Source organism: Tympanuchus pallidicinctus, unplaced genomic scaffold (assembly GCF_026119805.1).
Source record: "Tympanuchus pallidicinctus isolate F22 unplaced genomic scaffold, pur_lepc_1.0 scaffold8, whole genome shotgun sequence".
Classification (NCBI taxonomy): Eukaryota; Metazoa; Chordata; class Aves; order Galliformes; family Phasianidae; genus Tympanuchus; species Tympanuchus pallidicinctus.
This window is the reverse complement of record NW_026294802.1, coordinates 53217759-53233259: the sequence shown is the minus strand read 5'-3', so window position 1 is coordinate 53233259 and position 15501 is coordinate 53217759. Positions and strand designations below refer to the sequence as shown.

At 48.3% G+C, this 15501-nt stretch overlaps 1 protein-coding gene across 2 annotated transcripts in view; it reads right to left on the bottom strand.

The window, feature by feature from the left end:
• Window positions 1–15501, bottom strand: part of COL5A1 (collagen type V alpha 1 chain) — a 127618-nt gene that overhangs the window by 41246 nt on the left and 70871 nt on the right. For both annotated transcript variants that reach the window (XM_052668038.1, XM_052668039.1), the window contains exons 13-25: window positions 14450–14542; window positions 11986–12042; window positions 11805–11858; window positions 11493–11546; window positions 10707–10760; window positions 9384–9437; window positions 8548–8601; window positions 7182–7226; window positions 5053–5106; window positions 3967–4011; window positions 3458–3511; window positions 2864–2908; window positions 1657–1710 (exon numbers count right to left, since the gene is read on the bottom strand). In XM_052668038.1, the coding sequence (XP_052523998.1) occupies window positions 1657–1710; window positions 2864–2908; window positions 3458–3511; window positions 3967–4011; window positions 5053–5106; window positions 7182–7226; window positions 8548–8601; window positions 9384–9437; window positions 10707–10760; window positions 11493–11546; window positions 11805–11858; window positions 11986–12042; window positions 14450–14542 (717 nt within the window). The remainder of the gene's footprint in view (window positions 1–1656; window positions 1711–2863; window positions 2909–3457; window positions 3512–3966; window positions 4012–5052; window positions 5107–7181; window positions 7227–8547; window positions 8602–9383; window positions 9438–10706; window positions 10761–11492; window positions 11547–11804; window positions 11859–11985; window positions 12043–14449; window positions 14543–15501) is intronic.

Below are 15501 nucleotides of genomic sequence, written 5' to 3'. Positions count from 1 at the left end.
TGTCTGCACAAAAGCAATAAACCCTCCACAAGAGCAGTGCTGCACAGCCAGGCATCTTTCTTTCTTTTTTCTTTTAAAGATGAGAGCACATCCAGCACCTTTTGCCCATGGAGGCTGTGGATGCCCCATCCCTGCAGGCATTCAAGGCCAGGCTGGATGTGGCTCTGGGCAGCCTGGTCTGATGGTTGGTGACCTGCACACAGCAGGGGGGTGAAACTGGATGATCATTGTGGTCCTTTTCCACACAGGCCATTCTATGATTCCATTCTATGATTAAAGACTTTTGCAGTGGTTGTTTTACATACAAACTCTTCCTGAAATACACCAGTGACTTTCTAGCAATACAGCAAGAAATCACTGCACAATTTTCCACAATCAGTCTTCATATCAGGAATGTCAGACAAGCAGGAATTCATAAAACAAGTGGGTTTAATAAAGAAGCAAAATGACAGCTGCCAGTTATGCATCAACAAAATGGAGAGAGACGGCAATCTGAGTTCGTCCTGTGAGTTTAAACAGCACCAACAGCATCAGTGCATCAGGGGGGCACATAACTACTCGCCTTGGGCTCCTGACACCTGCCTGCAGCCCAGGGGAATCAGAATGAAAGCACAAGAGGACTTCAGAGGCTCCTAGCCATTCTACACTAAATCACCACCGTTTCCCAAATGCCCATCTCCATTACTGTCACTAAGATCAAAAACTGATGAGCAACTCAGCTGGCTCTCACAGCAAGGTGCTTCAGGCCCTCAGGGATTTTCAGATGGCTTTCAAGACCAATTGCTACGAAGAGAACATGGGCAAGTTTTGTCCTTGGAAAATGCAACAAACCTACAACCTGCTGCAAACTACATGGCTACCAGTGGCCACGTGTCCATGCACATCTGTCCATGCTCAACTTGCTGGTCTGGCACAGCCTTCAATCTGCACAAAACAAACCTTCTCCAGTTGAAGCTCCCTGGAGGCTGCTGCAAGAATTTCCACACTGAAAGCGACAGCCTTGGAGACGTCCTGGGCTTTGTTTGAGCTGCTCTATTGACTTAGCTAACAATTGTAAGGATGTTTGAAATGTCCTCATATGACTGATTATCCCAGGGTGGAAAATGTAAATTTATTTTTATTTATTTTTTCGCCATGCTTTGCATTTGTGTTAGTGGAATGCAACTGTTTTCCATTTGTCATCCACAAAATCAGGTGTCTCAGAGGTGTGCAGAAATGAGGTCTGTTTTGACGGCCAGACACCAGCTTCTAGAGAAAGGAGCAAATGCTTGAAGTCGGATTAAGGAGGAAGCTGCAAGAAGCCAGCTGACCAGCCACTGCAGCCTGCTGTTAACAGTGCTCTGCAGCAGAGCCCAAGGAGATGAGGACCTTCTGTGTTAGCAGTACCCACACGTGAGACCATCCTTACCTCTGTGAACTGCAAACCCACATGAAACAGAGAAGAAAAACAGGAGAAGGGGAAGGAGAAGCCCAAAGAGAGTGCCCTTTGCTGCACTGTCAGGCTGAGCAGAGCGCAGAGCAGGGCCAGAGCTCCTCCAGCTCAGACCCCATCAGCCAAGGGGAAACCATAGGCCCATGGTGCACCCAGGGTGGATGGGTGCAGGGTAAGCCCCGCAGCCCCTGTGCCAAGCAGAGCCTTGGGGCCAGCAGACTTACCGGAGGACCGTCTGCACCAGGCATGCCAGGAAGACCAGGTTTGCCCAGCGGCCCCTAAAAACAAACAGAAAAAAAAATCATCAGCTGCAACAGAGCCCACAGAGCATCATTCTTGCTTGACCTAATTGTGAAAGGCTGCAGACATAGGGGTCAGCTGGAAGAGCTGCCTTGATTTGCAAGGAATCTGCTCACGTCTCTGGGCAGAGTCACTGCAGCATGCTCGGATGGATCCCACACCTCAGCAGACCCAAGGAGAGCTCAGCAGGAGCCCAGGCATAAGCTGGGAGAGGAGCCAAGGCTGGAAGTGGCTGCAGCCCTGCTGGAAAGCACTCCAGGCACAGGTAGGAGGATATCAATGCACGGGGCTCTGTGCACCAAGAAATTCCCACTCCTTGGTGACAAATGGCAAGAAGATTAACTGGCAAAGGAAGAAAATTAGAAGAGTGGAGCTGCCCCCATTGACCGTGTCTTGCTGCCTTAACATCGCTAAGTGATTACCTTTCTAATTAAACAGCCACCTGATTTCTCACCCTGTTGAGGAGCGTTGCTACTGCTGCAAGTGCGTGACTCAGCATTTAAAGCCAAGAGCCCTTTTGCCACTGGAATTGCTAAAGCTTTGTTCTTCTCCCACTGATGGATAACTGCAGCCTACCAAGGTGAGCAGGGATTCACCCCATCCACACACCACAGTTCCCCTGCCAACGTGCACCTGGGGAATGACAGCTCTGCCAACTCCATAAGCTGATCCCACACTCTTGTTTAAACCCTGATGGTCCCAGCACTGCCAGGGGATGCAAGAACAGCAGCTACCTCACGTCAACAGCCATAGAAAACCACAGATTGTTGGCACAGGTCAGGAGAGGGGACAAAAAGCGTGACCCAAGCCCACAGCTCTTCCCATTACCATCCTGCTCAGACTTACAGGCATTTAGCCCAATGAAAGAGACAATTTTCAGCCCTCTCCTAATGTTTTGCCATAGGCTGCCTGCAAAATGTTTCTGTTAAAATAGGAAATGAATGCAAATATTATGAATTAGAGGTAAACTGTGTTTTCTTGTCTCTCTTCTGTCTGGAATGAGGCACATTAGACTTTCATGGACACGGCTGCAAACAGATGTTGCATATGGGGCAGAGAAGCAGCTGAAGCAGCAAATGCATATTAATGGTAACAGTTGTCTTAAGTCAGAGCCGCAGCATTTCATCGTACCTTCTCTCCTGGGGGACCGATGGGGCCTTGCGGACCTGGAAGACCCTGAGAACAGAAAAAACCTCGGGTCAGTAAGGAACAAGCTATTCATTCCAAATGCTTTTTGGCAGTGCCTCAGCTGAGCATCATTCCAGTGCCTGTGATGGCTGGGGATTTCCCCAGCTCCATTCATTCTCAGATGAAGTTTTGCTTTAGAACGGCCCCTGGAGAGCTGCTCTGCTTTGTGGTTCTTCCCCCCATGGTGGGAATGGGGATGCTCTGAGGAGCGAGGAGTGCCCAGAGGGCTGTTGCTGGGACCTGGACATCTGCATGACTGCTATGGTTCACAGTGACCCAACCATGGGATGCTAAAAGTCAGGAATGAGCCACACAATGTGGCTCAGCCAAAGAGGCTGCTTGGACCTGGGCTTGGCTTTGCATCACAGCTGAGAACCAGGGGTATCTGAATTTGGGAGTATTTTCAGAAAGATTCTGAACCAGTGATGTACATTCCCACCAGATCTTATTGCTGGTCCTTCTGTTGACTGGTGAGCAAAACATGCCCCAAATCAGCAACCCTCTGTCCTACCAACAGAAAAAGAGTTTCCCTCTTACCTGAGCACCTGGGTTGCCCTGCTGGCCTGGAGGTCCTGGCTCACCCTGGGGACCCTGTGAGGAGGCAAAAGCAGAGCTGAAGGCAGGAAAACAAGGTACAGAGCCACCAGCTCCTGCCTGGCACCAGCCCTCTCACAGCATCCTGAGCCTCTGTTCTGCAGGAATCCATTTCATCCCAGCAGCGTGAAGTAGGAGACACAAAGATCCCTCCTCCCTCCCCCCATCATTTAAGCTACAGCACTTTGATATTCATTAGAACAGCACACATCTCGATGAGAACGTTTGATCTTTCATGGGGAAATAATGTGTAATTCCATCAGAAATTATAATAAATTAACAACCATTTGCTGTAGGAAGGTACTCTCTATGGTTTTCACAGGCTCTGATAGGAGCCTAGACCAGGCTAAAAACCAATTAGCAAACCTAATTTAATAGAGTACATTTCACATTTTGCATACACTCTATCGGCAACGTCTGAACTGTCTGGAAAATGGGCAGTAAGAACTTACCACGTTCCCCTTGGGACCAGTTTGTCCATCCATACCAGCCACACCCTGGGAAAGGATTTAAGAAACAGCATGAAGAAAATATCTGCCTCTTTTGTACCTCAAAAACAGGGAAAAAAATGCAATAAAACCAAGAAAACATCAGGAAGCCCTTCGGACCACATGGAAATGGAACCATTTCCTAAAGGTGTTTGGTCAAATAGCCAATTCTATGATATTACACTTAAACTGATGCCGTGTAAATTTACACTTTAAAAGTCTTTGCGGTCTTTTCCCAGTGGTTTAACCTTCCTCAAAAGCAGAATGAGCACCTGATTGATGAGCCCTGGCCGGATTGCTTCCAGCAGCACACAGCCTGGCCACTAAAAGGGTCACGAGCTTCCTAAGCATCTCCAGCAAGGTGTAGGTGGCCAAGTGCAGACCTCGGGATGGGATTTCTGCTTTCACCACTTTGCTGTGGGGCAGGCTGGCTTGAACGTTCCTACCAGTGTGCTCGTGTGAGACCTGACACTCACTGAATTTCAGCAGGACTACAGTTCAAAGTGAAGATGCCTTCAAGTCCCAGGAGGGGTTAAGGACCTCCCAACATTCACTATTAAAGCACTGACCCCTTCAGCTCTCACAGCAGCACAGGGGTTCAGGTCTTAAGTCTGGGGACTTCAGTGAGCTGCAGTGAGTTGCAGAGCAGCCCTTACATCAGCACTTCCACGGCCAGCAGGGCACAGCAGATAAGGTGATTGCCTCCTGCATAGCTGCATGTTCCTGCCTTGGCTTTTGCCCAGAATGTGAACAACCCATTCTAAAGGCTCAACAGCCCTCAGGCAAAAGTTAATAGCACAAGGCACAGTGTTAATAGCTCTCATTCTTCCCTTTCAGCCTCAGCTAGGTATTAATTTCTACTCAAATGGGCCAAGCCTTGAGCTGCCATAAGTAGATGAAAACAGGGTAAGGCTGTAACTTTTTTGGAATGCTTCTTCTCATGACACAGATGTATGCAGTTACACAGGTGCATTATCTGCCTGAATGATGGATGGGCACAGGGTGGTGTTAATGAGATGGCCAAGGAGGGCAGCAGCCCTGGGAACTTACCGGTGGCCCCGGTGGTCCTGGTGGCCCCTTGGGTCCCAGAAGTCCTCGAGGGCCCTAGGAAGAAAACAAGCAGAGTCAGCACCCCCAAGCTCCCCCACAAGCATCACACTGCCCAGCACAGCTTCAGTGCCAGCCACTGCTTCTGCACTAACAGCATCTTCCTGTGCTTCAAAACCAGTAAGAGAAACCCTGTGTGAGTGCATCCTTGAAGTGCTTTTGGTAAGCTAAGTAATATACACTCAGACCTTTCTTCTTTGGATTGGAAAAAGGCTATTTCAGCTACTTTTTTTTTTTTCTTTTTTTAATAAATAATTTAATCATGTTCCTGGATTACCCTGTAGCAAGCACAGTGATGCAAAATATGTTGCAGCCAAGTCATTCTAGCTCGAGAGCATTATGAAAAATGAACCGATTCCACTAATGGATGATTAGGGTTAACATTTCCAAATCGCTCCAGATTTAATTTTAATCATTGACAATCTGTACAACTCAGCAAGGCTGGAAAAGGTTTTCAGCCTGCAGCACAAAAGTGCATTTTCAAAAGGCGTTTGGTTCTTCAGCCACAACTGCTTACCGCAGTGCTTTCCTCCCATTTTTATCTTTCTCACCCAGATGAACCCAGCATCGCCTTCAGGGAAATTCAGGGACATCTGAGAACTGCTCTGGTGTGGCAAGAGAACTGTCTCTGATTGAGAGGGTAAACTCAACAGTTCATGCTTTGGTTTGTTTTGACTTTGCGAAGCACACCTGGCAGCTCCTCTACCTGGTGGCTGTGGGGCCAATGGGACACATTGCTAGGCAGCCCATTCCCAGAGGTCCTTCCAGGCTGCTCTGATGCTGGTACAAACCAGCTATGGGGATGAAAGGCCCACCACTGGTTTTTGTTGCCATTATATTTGGTAAGACTCTTTTTTGGCTTAAAGCAGATAGAAATGAGCAGATTTGGGATGTATATTTATGACCAGAAAGTTTCTTGCAGTGCAATTAAAACCTCTCCTCTGGCCATCACAGATATCTTTTCTTGCATTGCTGCTATAAAGATCAACTTCTCTGTACATGTTATCAACGTTTAACTTCCCCTTTTGTTACTCTGTTACCTTAGCTCATTAATGCATTTAAGAAGTTAATAACCCAGAAGTTATTGCTTAGACTGTGCTGAGCAGGTAGCTGGGTTGATTAATCATCCTCAGAAGTTAATCAGACATCTTGTCTGTAATTTAGTTCCAATGAGCCCGTAAATGCCAAGCCTTCCATTCCCATGTGAAGTATGTCCAGCAGTTCCATCAATTACTCTTGAGCCACCACACCAGGCCTTACAACAACAAAATAAGACACCTTGAAAACAAAGCTGATGGCCAATGGCAGATTGTAAATGTTCTTTTTACAATGAAGGAAATGCATTTTGGATATAACGAGCGGCCAACAGCAGTATTACAGACTAAAGTCTACAGCCAGCCAGAAATAGAGTTTATCACTGCCAACATCATCATAAATACTTGGTTCTTGAGGCAGAAAATACTTTCCGAATTTGAAATTGAAAATTCAACTGTTTCTTTTTGGTGGGATATTCTGACAACACGTGGAGCTGCAGGCCAAACCATTGACAAACTGTCAATTGCAGCTCCATGCAAGGTGAACAAAGCACCAATCCATTGGTCATGGCCAATGTCATGGGGTGAGCCCTGCGAGGATCACACTCTGAGATGCAGTCCCACAGTTTGCACTCACAAAACCCCACATTTCACATATAATTAGCATAGATCCTTTACCCCCCAGCCCGCTTAATTGAATCCTAGACAATTTGGAAGGATACAGATAGGAAATGAGACCGACCTAAGTCAAGCTTTACCTTTAAAATGACCAGGTTTAAGTCTAGACACTGAGCTAAGAAAATCTCACTCATTAGAAATCAAAGCTCAGAAAGGTCTGAGTTTCTGCATGTGGCAAGAAAAGCAGAGCGGTCATTAGGGCAGACCCTCTGAGCGTACGCTTGGGTCTTCAAGCCAGGGAAGCTCAGTCCTGGCAGAACCTCAGGGGTCCTCAGCACCTGAAGAGCTGCCCCATAGGACCCCTAAATATCATGATGACACCCAGCCCCTCCCCAGCATGCCAGAGAAGGAGATACTCACAGGTTCTCCGGGCAGCCCTCTGGGTCCAACTTCTCCATCATCCCCCTGCCCGGCAGCGAAGGCACAGAGAGACAGAGCACAGCAGTTATATTTCAGTCACATCACAGGTGTTTCGTTCTTGTTAAATAATAATCACACTGAAAAGCAGCTTCCCCAGAGCAAGGAAAGGGTAGCCGTGCATAAGGGAGGCCTCATAAGCCGCGAGACTAAGACTGCGTGCACAGAATTTACCAAGGATTAGAAATGCTGTAAGGATACTTCATAATTCACGTCGGTGTTTATAAAGATGGATTTTGCTAACAGACAAGATAGTGTAGGAACAATTCAGGCCATGTGAGTCAATAACCACAAGATTTAGTACTTAACGGAGTGGGAAGCCAGCGTGGGCACGCTGTCCTGCAGCCAGATTAACCCATTGGATCCTCAGATAAACCAGAGGGGTCGTTCCTCATCCCCCAAGTCCCATTCTCTGCTGGTGCCCACTGGGAAGAACTGGACAGAGCTTCCTCCAACTCACTGTTTAACCACTAAAAACTCCCCTAGGGACACCATGTCACACCCAGCTCACTCATTCTTAGGAAATCAATCCTAGCCAGCACTTGTAAAACCTCCTCTGCTGCCAATAAAACGCACTCTATCACACCCAGCTACGTCCTCCAAGCTTCTCTGCCCCTTACACGGTTCTTTTTCACTTTAGACTTCAGAAATCTGTTCCTCTCCCAAAAGACACGTTCAGTCTTTTCAACTTCAAAGCACCGCACATCCACAACGAATTAATCCTCCCAACTTCGTGGTGAGGGAGGCGTTGTTATCTGTGTTTTACAGAGGAAACAAATAGCCAAAGGTGGAAAGAGAACACGGCGGAGTGGGATTAGAGCCTGAGAAATCCATACTCGCTCCTCCAATTAAATCACACATATCTTTGAGCTGTACATTTGCCATCTCTCCTCTTACACCAGCACTCCTAGGCCTGCAATCACTTAGTTTGAGCTTTGCTAAAGGCCTTCTGATTATTGACTACACCGTGTTAAGGCAGCGAACAATTTCATCTTTGCCTCCCACATCCATCTGGAATTTCTTGCTACAATTTACTCTACCTTAGAAAACAAGCAGCACGGCTACATGATGAAAACGGTAGGGTTTTTTTTTTCTGACAAAACCAGATCTTTAGAAAACACACTCCTCACAATGTTTCCTCCCACCAGTGCTCTGCTCGCCCCGTGCACGAGGTGATGTGCTGCACACCATGGCAGTGAGGGACTCAGTGCTGGCTCCCACCACATGTCTGCCTGGCATCACATCTGCTTCTTCTTTGCAGGGCTTAGTTATGAATTCCAGGGACTGCTGCATCAAGAGAGAAACTTACCCTCTCCCCATCCTCTCCGGGTGCCCCTGGGGGGCCGTGGGGACCTGGCTCACCCTACAAAGGAAAGGCAGAAAAAACCTCAGGGGAGGTGGACACAACTCTAGCAATGGAAGATACTGGATAGCACTGAGAAACCTGACACTAGGCTTGACTGCTGCGCCTGCACCATGTGCTGAGGATACTCGTACGCCCGCATTCCCTTCTCCCTGCTCTCTCTGAAGCCCCTCTGCACATACTCAGTGCCACACATGGGCTCCAGCAACTTCAGTAGAGTGCAACTGGGGCTCTGCACGCAGCCAGCCCTTCATCCAAGGTGTGCTGGCTGCTCCATTTCTGGCTGATGAAGCATCTCTCTCAGGCACCATCTTCCCTTTCCTGCGCAGCTTGCAGTCACGATGCAATCTCTGCCGTTCAAACACTTGCATTCTTTATCAAGTACTGTCTGCTCCCTCTGGGGAGAGGAGGCATGAAAAGCCTGTCGAAATAACAAGCTTCTTGCCTTTTTCCCCACTGTTTAATTATGAGCTAAAGAAAAGAAATCCATTGTATCGTTGGCAGTTCCTACCCACAACAGCACTAAAAGCAGGCTTTGCCTCCTATTTTTTACCCTCTATTTTGTTAGAGTGATTTCTGCCCCCACTTTCAGGCAGCCCCAGAAGGGAGTCACAGCTTCCCGGGATGTGAATGCTGTGACATCCAGCACTCTCCTGCAGGACACTCCTGTCCTCATCACAGTTTTGGGTTGTCCCCAGCACTGCTGCCCTCCTCCCAACAATACCCTCCTGCCAACGTTTCCTTACAGACTGCAGTCAGAAGACAAGTGGGAGATAACTCACTCTGTTCCCCTTCTCGCCAGGCAAACCAGCCAAGCCATCAAACCCTCGGTCACCCTAAAAGAAAAAACAGGTTAGTGCACATTTCCCCCTGCTCTTGAATACCTTTCCGATTTGTTTCCTTTCTGTGTCAAGGAGGGATTGATTTTCTCCCTCAGACATTTCACCTCCCATCAGACTGGTGATGATTTCACAGTTACAGATTGAATGAAAGAAAGAGGAACAAGCTCAAATAAAGTCATTTTGCCTCTCCCCTTTTTTGCTCCAGCACCTACGCATTTGTTAGTTTTCCACGTGGATTTTGGAGCCTATCAATCATCGAAAGCATCTCACTCCCAGAAATGTTCTTCCAGACCGAGGAGACAAATGTATAAACAAACAAACTCTGGGAACTTAATGCTGCCAGGCTCAGAAGGCAGATCTGGTTCGCCCTAAAGAGCACGGTAGGCTGGTGGACTCAGTGACTGCACATGGATGCTGAAGGGTATTGCAAAAGGGATGATTCCATGGACCTGTAACCAGTCACTCCTTTATTTTTGCCAGGCTCTGGGGCATTGCTCTGTCTCTGCACACAGCACTGTTAGCTCATTTCCAGCTCTGCTCGTTATTCTGTTTTCCCTTCTTCCCGGGCATCCACTCCTTTGGGGGCAGTCGATGCTCATTAAAGCACTTTACTGGATAAATGATTCGCAGTCTCCTGTCTCTGTATCAAAACCCCCCATCTATTCCAGCTTTAAGTATCTACATAATAAAGTACTTAAACCTTTAATACACGATTCCCCGAGCAAACTTTCCCCGCATTCAATTTCAGTGGAACAGCTCCTCTCTTGCTGGATAATACCAGCAGATCTCGGCTGAATGAAAGGATTTTGTCTCAAATATAAATACAGCGCATTAAAATTCCTCCCCACGCCTTCTACATTTTCTCACCCAGTTATTAGGTATTTTTTCTTTGTAGTTATATTTCAGGATATTTCCAACTGCTCATTCATGTTTGTTTTTCGTAATTAGGATTCCAAAGTATTTGTTCTACAACTGCAGCCAAGGGAGCATGTTTCATTCTTAAGAGGATCCAGCAATTTAATAAAGTTGCATCCAAAAAAAAGAAAGAAAGAAAGAAAGACAATCTATCGCTCTCCTGCCTTCTAGGTGTGTGTTTAATTTCCCCTCAGTTCTCAAATGTAGAGCCCACATCTTCACAGGTGTCCTGAGACCATTCCAACCACCTCCCCCAAGCAAGGTGGGCTCCCCCTGCCAAGGATCCTTCTGTTCCTGCTTGCTACCAAGAGATGCACATTCCCAAAGCACACAGACACACGATGCTACCTTTGGTCCCGTCTGCCCTGGCATTCCCCGGGCACCATCGCTGCCAGCTCGTCCCTGCAGGAGAGGAAAGCAAAGTCAAATGCAAAGTATGAGGCAGGGCGGCGGGGACATCTGCTCTTCAGTTGGCAGCTCAGGGAGGTTCTGTTGAAGCCAGAACTCTCTCAGCAGCAGCCTTTGGTAAAGTGGAAATGCTGCCCTGCCCTTGAATCTCAAGGCTGGTGCTAACCAAGGCCTGGGTTCACTGCATGGGTGCTGGGAGACGGTCTGCAAGTCCAATTGGAATAAATGACCTTCCAGTACATTTTAAGAAATGCTGATGCCCACAGATTGGAACTAGATGAAGGTTTAGTAAAGGCTTTCTCATTTCTTCCTCTGGTAAGCTGACACAAAGAGCCAGTGGGCTGCCTAAACCAGAATCTTACATTTGTGCCATAGGGGCACCAACAGAACAAGTCAGCATCACTCTGACTGATCCCAGAAACACGCAGGGACCGGGACCTCATGCCCTGCAAACGTGGGATTGCCCAAAGCAGCACACAGCACTCCTACATTTCCTATCCCAGCACTGCAGAGCCAAAACCCGAGGACAAGAGCGCTGGAAGCATGGCTGAGCAGCTCTCCCAGCTCCCTTCCTCCCCACCCTGAGCTCCCATCCCCACGTCCATCTGCCCAGATGGACCGAGAGGGCCTGGAGCAGCCCTGCTGGCCGTCAGCCCGCTCTTGTGCAATGCTCTCAGAGCTCAGGAATTGCTTGGCAGTGGGACGGAGTGCTCCCGGGACACTCACCCTGCGGCCTGGCTTTCCTGCCGGGCCAGGAGGGCCCTGGATGCCTCGTGGACCCTGCAATGTGGGGAGAAAAGAGAAAGAAATGCTGTCAGGCAAAAGCAAGATAAATGGACCCTGCGTTGGTCAGAGCAGCGGCTCTGTAGTGTTTACACGGCCACCCACACCTCATCTCTTTTCCAGCCATCTTTGTAGCAGAGGAACAGCCGGGACTGAGGGCACAGAGAGAGGCTTGGTGTGAACCTGCTACTCCCAATGCTGCCCTCCAAGTACACGCCTCCACATCCCCTCACCCCCCAACCCTCCCATACACACCTGAGGTCCCATTTCTCCAGCTTCACCCTTCAATCCTCCACTGCCCGGGGGTCCCTGTAGACACAGAAGAGGATCCGTTGCATTTTGTCCCAACAGAGGGAAGACCCAAAGGTCGTTAAGGAAGATCTATGCAGGTAATAACTGAGAGCATCTGCTGTGCCAGCATTGCTTTGTCACTCACCATGGGGCCGGGCCGCCCAGTCAGACCCATCGGACCCGCCGGTCCTCTCAGTGCCAGCTGCAACAGAAAGAGAACCATTGCTTTAGTTGTGTCCCTGCTTTGCTACGATGGGACAAAGCAACTGCCGTGCCACGAGCTGCACTGTGCATTCTGTCCATTTGCTAAGGAGCACAAATCCTTGCAGTATTTTCCACCATTCCAATGAATTTACCCCAGAGTACACTGTAATGCCAATTAACTCCTTCCTGCATCTAAAAATGGGCCAAGCCCAAGGTCACATGTAATATCTCACAAACAGAACAACTCTATTTCCACTGGAGGGGGCTTTAGTTCAGCAACCAGACCTTAGGTCAGCAGTTTCTATGGTGGGTAATGGGGCTGTCCACACTTTGTAGCATCACTGGACAGTGTGCTCTCTCATGATAATTCATCACTTTATAAGAGTTGTAATTGTCTGTGCGCTCCAGCAGTTAAAATCTACCCATGATTGAACTTGGAAGTGTTTAAGCATTGCAAAAACATGGGATTATAAGGCACCATTTCACAACTCCCCTTTACAAGGGAGCTGCTCTGAAACACTGCTGGCTCGGTCAAGGCTCGGTGACTACAGAAAGCCAAATTTCAGGGAATAAATCAAGCTAACAATGCAATTAACAACATGAAAAAAAAAGAAAAGAGGAAGGAGATGAACTTCCCCTGCAGGACTCGTTTCTCATCTCTACCACAGCCTATCATTTCCCCCTTTGAAATGCCTTTTATTTCCCTATTCCTGGTATCAGGGATTTCAGCTGAACTCGTCTGATGATGGGTTGATGTTAGCCAAGAAATGGATCCTTTTCTTTGTAGAAATATTCAGCTTCTCTTCCACAGCCTCCAGCTCACTCAGGATTTGGGCTGTTCTTTTTTTTTTTAAGAAAACCTTTATCCCAAAATGGAAAACAAAACAAAACAGAGAAAAGAGACTTTTCTCTGTGTGTGTGTTGGGGGGTACTTTGTTTTTTCCAATCTGTCACTGCTTTTGTAAGGCAGAAAACAAGCCAAGAGGAACACAAAAAAAAGGGGGTCTGAGAAAGAAGATGCTTCCCATGAAAAATTTGTCTGCTCAAAAACTCCATTTCCCAGCAAAATAAATACTGGTGAAAAAACTGCAGGCAGCCTGGAAATTAAGAGTGACGAGGTAGCACAAGAATCATAATACACCAATATTACTCTCAGAGGAAGGTTAATGGATAGGAAAATGCAGCGGCTGGTGGCGTCAGGGCCCTGTGCTCTGCCTGAACACGTGAAAAATTGAACTCCTCAGATAAAGGAGAGCTGGATGGAAAGCAAAATAGCCCCAGCTGAGCTCAAGTCCTCATTATAAACCTGAAAGGGGCATGTGTCACCCTGCTGGTTGGTGATTCCAATGGACTTTATTCCACTCAGAGGTGAAAGGGATTGGTTTTACAGCCCATTTCAGCAGCTGAAGTGAACGCAAGCTGCTCAGAACAGCAGGCTGACAGCATCCAGGGCAGAAGAGCACAGGGAAGCCCTGAGTGACTGCATTTGGTTAGAAGAGGAGCAAAGCACCCAAGGCTGCATCTCTCTGCTTACAGCCTGCCTAAACCGTCATGAATTTTCCCCTTGGCTGCTCACAGCCTGGACAGGACTGGGGCAAAGACAGCAGCAATGTGCTTATGGGGGGTGCCTATATGATGCTTTCAGCTGTAATTGTGCCGGCTGCTTTTCTGCTTTTAACAAGCTAATGATCAAAAGTAACCTCAGAAAAGCACGCATGAAAGGGAAGATTCAAAGTTGTACCAGCTAGAAATGAAGTCTTATTTTGAAGAGATGAGTATGTACAGCCTGATACGCTGACATACTCATCCAGCCACAGAACAGGAATCGTACTGGGAACGTGCACGGCCGATCTCGTTTCACCAGCCAGCTTAAATAACAAACATTGCAGGGGATTATTTGATCATCAATCAGTAAGGTCATCTGAGGGGAGAAAAAAAAAGTTGCACGGATATTCATCATGCATTTTCAAATGAACGCATGAAAGGAAATTGCGAGCTGCCTGCTGAGATTCACGGGGCTGGGAACAGCTTACATCTGTGACATACATTCAATTATTGAGTGAGGTTTGCTGGAAAAAAACGAAAGAAAGAAATCCCCTACAGCGTACACCACAGCTTTTCACATAGACTCTCAAAACTGTCAGCAGAAGCAGCGAATGCTACAGTGGGGACTGCTATGTCTCCTGGCATCAACAGAAAGCTCCGCAGGCAACGAAATACCGAGGCTTAAGCCCAAGCCACGCAGGCATCACCACCTCAAGCCATGTGGCTGTCCCATCTCAGACATGGACTGAGTGGCTGCTACCAGCACAGATGATGAAAGCATGCAGACAAGTGCTCTGTCAAATTTACTCTGGTCCTTCACTTCAATGGGCTGCAAGAGATCCCCCCTTTCCCTCACTTACCCTCGCCTGCTGTAGGATGGCCTGGGCTTGGGCCTCCTGTGCAGAGACCATAGGTCCTTTGGAGCCAGCATCTCCTCCTCCACTGAAGCGGAACTGGTGGGAACAAGGCAGAGAGCAGGTCATTGGATGCTGCCACTCCATGCAAGCGTTGCTCCTACACACCTCTGTTCAGCATGACTGATCCAATCCCACCGCTATCCTTCTTGCTGCCCCATTAACCGTGGTACTCTCAGGTCACCCAGCTGTTTCTCACCAATGTACCCATGCAGCAAATTCTGCTGGTTCAAAGCAGTGCAAACCACAGGAGGGCTCGTGGGCTTTGCACTGTAAGGACCTCACACAGCACAGCTCCAAATGAACAGCACAGTTCTCCCAGGCCTGGCGTTCCCTATGCAGATGATGTTGGGCAGGAGGTCAGGATGCTGGGCTGCATTTCCCACTGCATCTCCACACAGTGCATCTGCTTGCTATGGGACGGAGGCTGCATTTCCCACGTGTGGCCACATACTTCAGAGAACAGAACTCTCCCCAACGCTCAAAACCACAACCCCTCAGCACACAGAGGACTTCTAAAGCAGAAAGCATTAGCTTTTTATTTTCCTGAACTTGAAAGGGAAAGAGTTTACTGTTTTCTTCTGCTTCTTCCACCCCCAGGGGCTACAAACCCACCCTCTGGGACACACATCCTCCTCCTGCCTTAGCTGCACGCGTCCTTAGGGCTTTGCAGGAGGGACTGCAGAGCACAGAACCTCCTTGGACGGCTCCTTCACCTCTGCTTCACCTCAGCGCCGTGCCTGCTTGGCACTAGGTGTACGACCACACAAACTTGGCAAACGGGTTCAAAGAAACAATTTATAGGCCTAAGGCTGCTTACCACCGGGGCCAACAAATGCATTGTAATGGCCAGCTGAGCTCCATGTCGAGCGCTTGGCCTGGGCTCTGCTCGGCACCCTGCCAGCATCCTACATGCATATCACCCCACCATTTGGAGCCTGTACAAGAGTGCTGTGGTTTTTCACTCAAGGCTCTTTCCCTTTGGTACCTAGCCACTT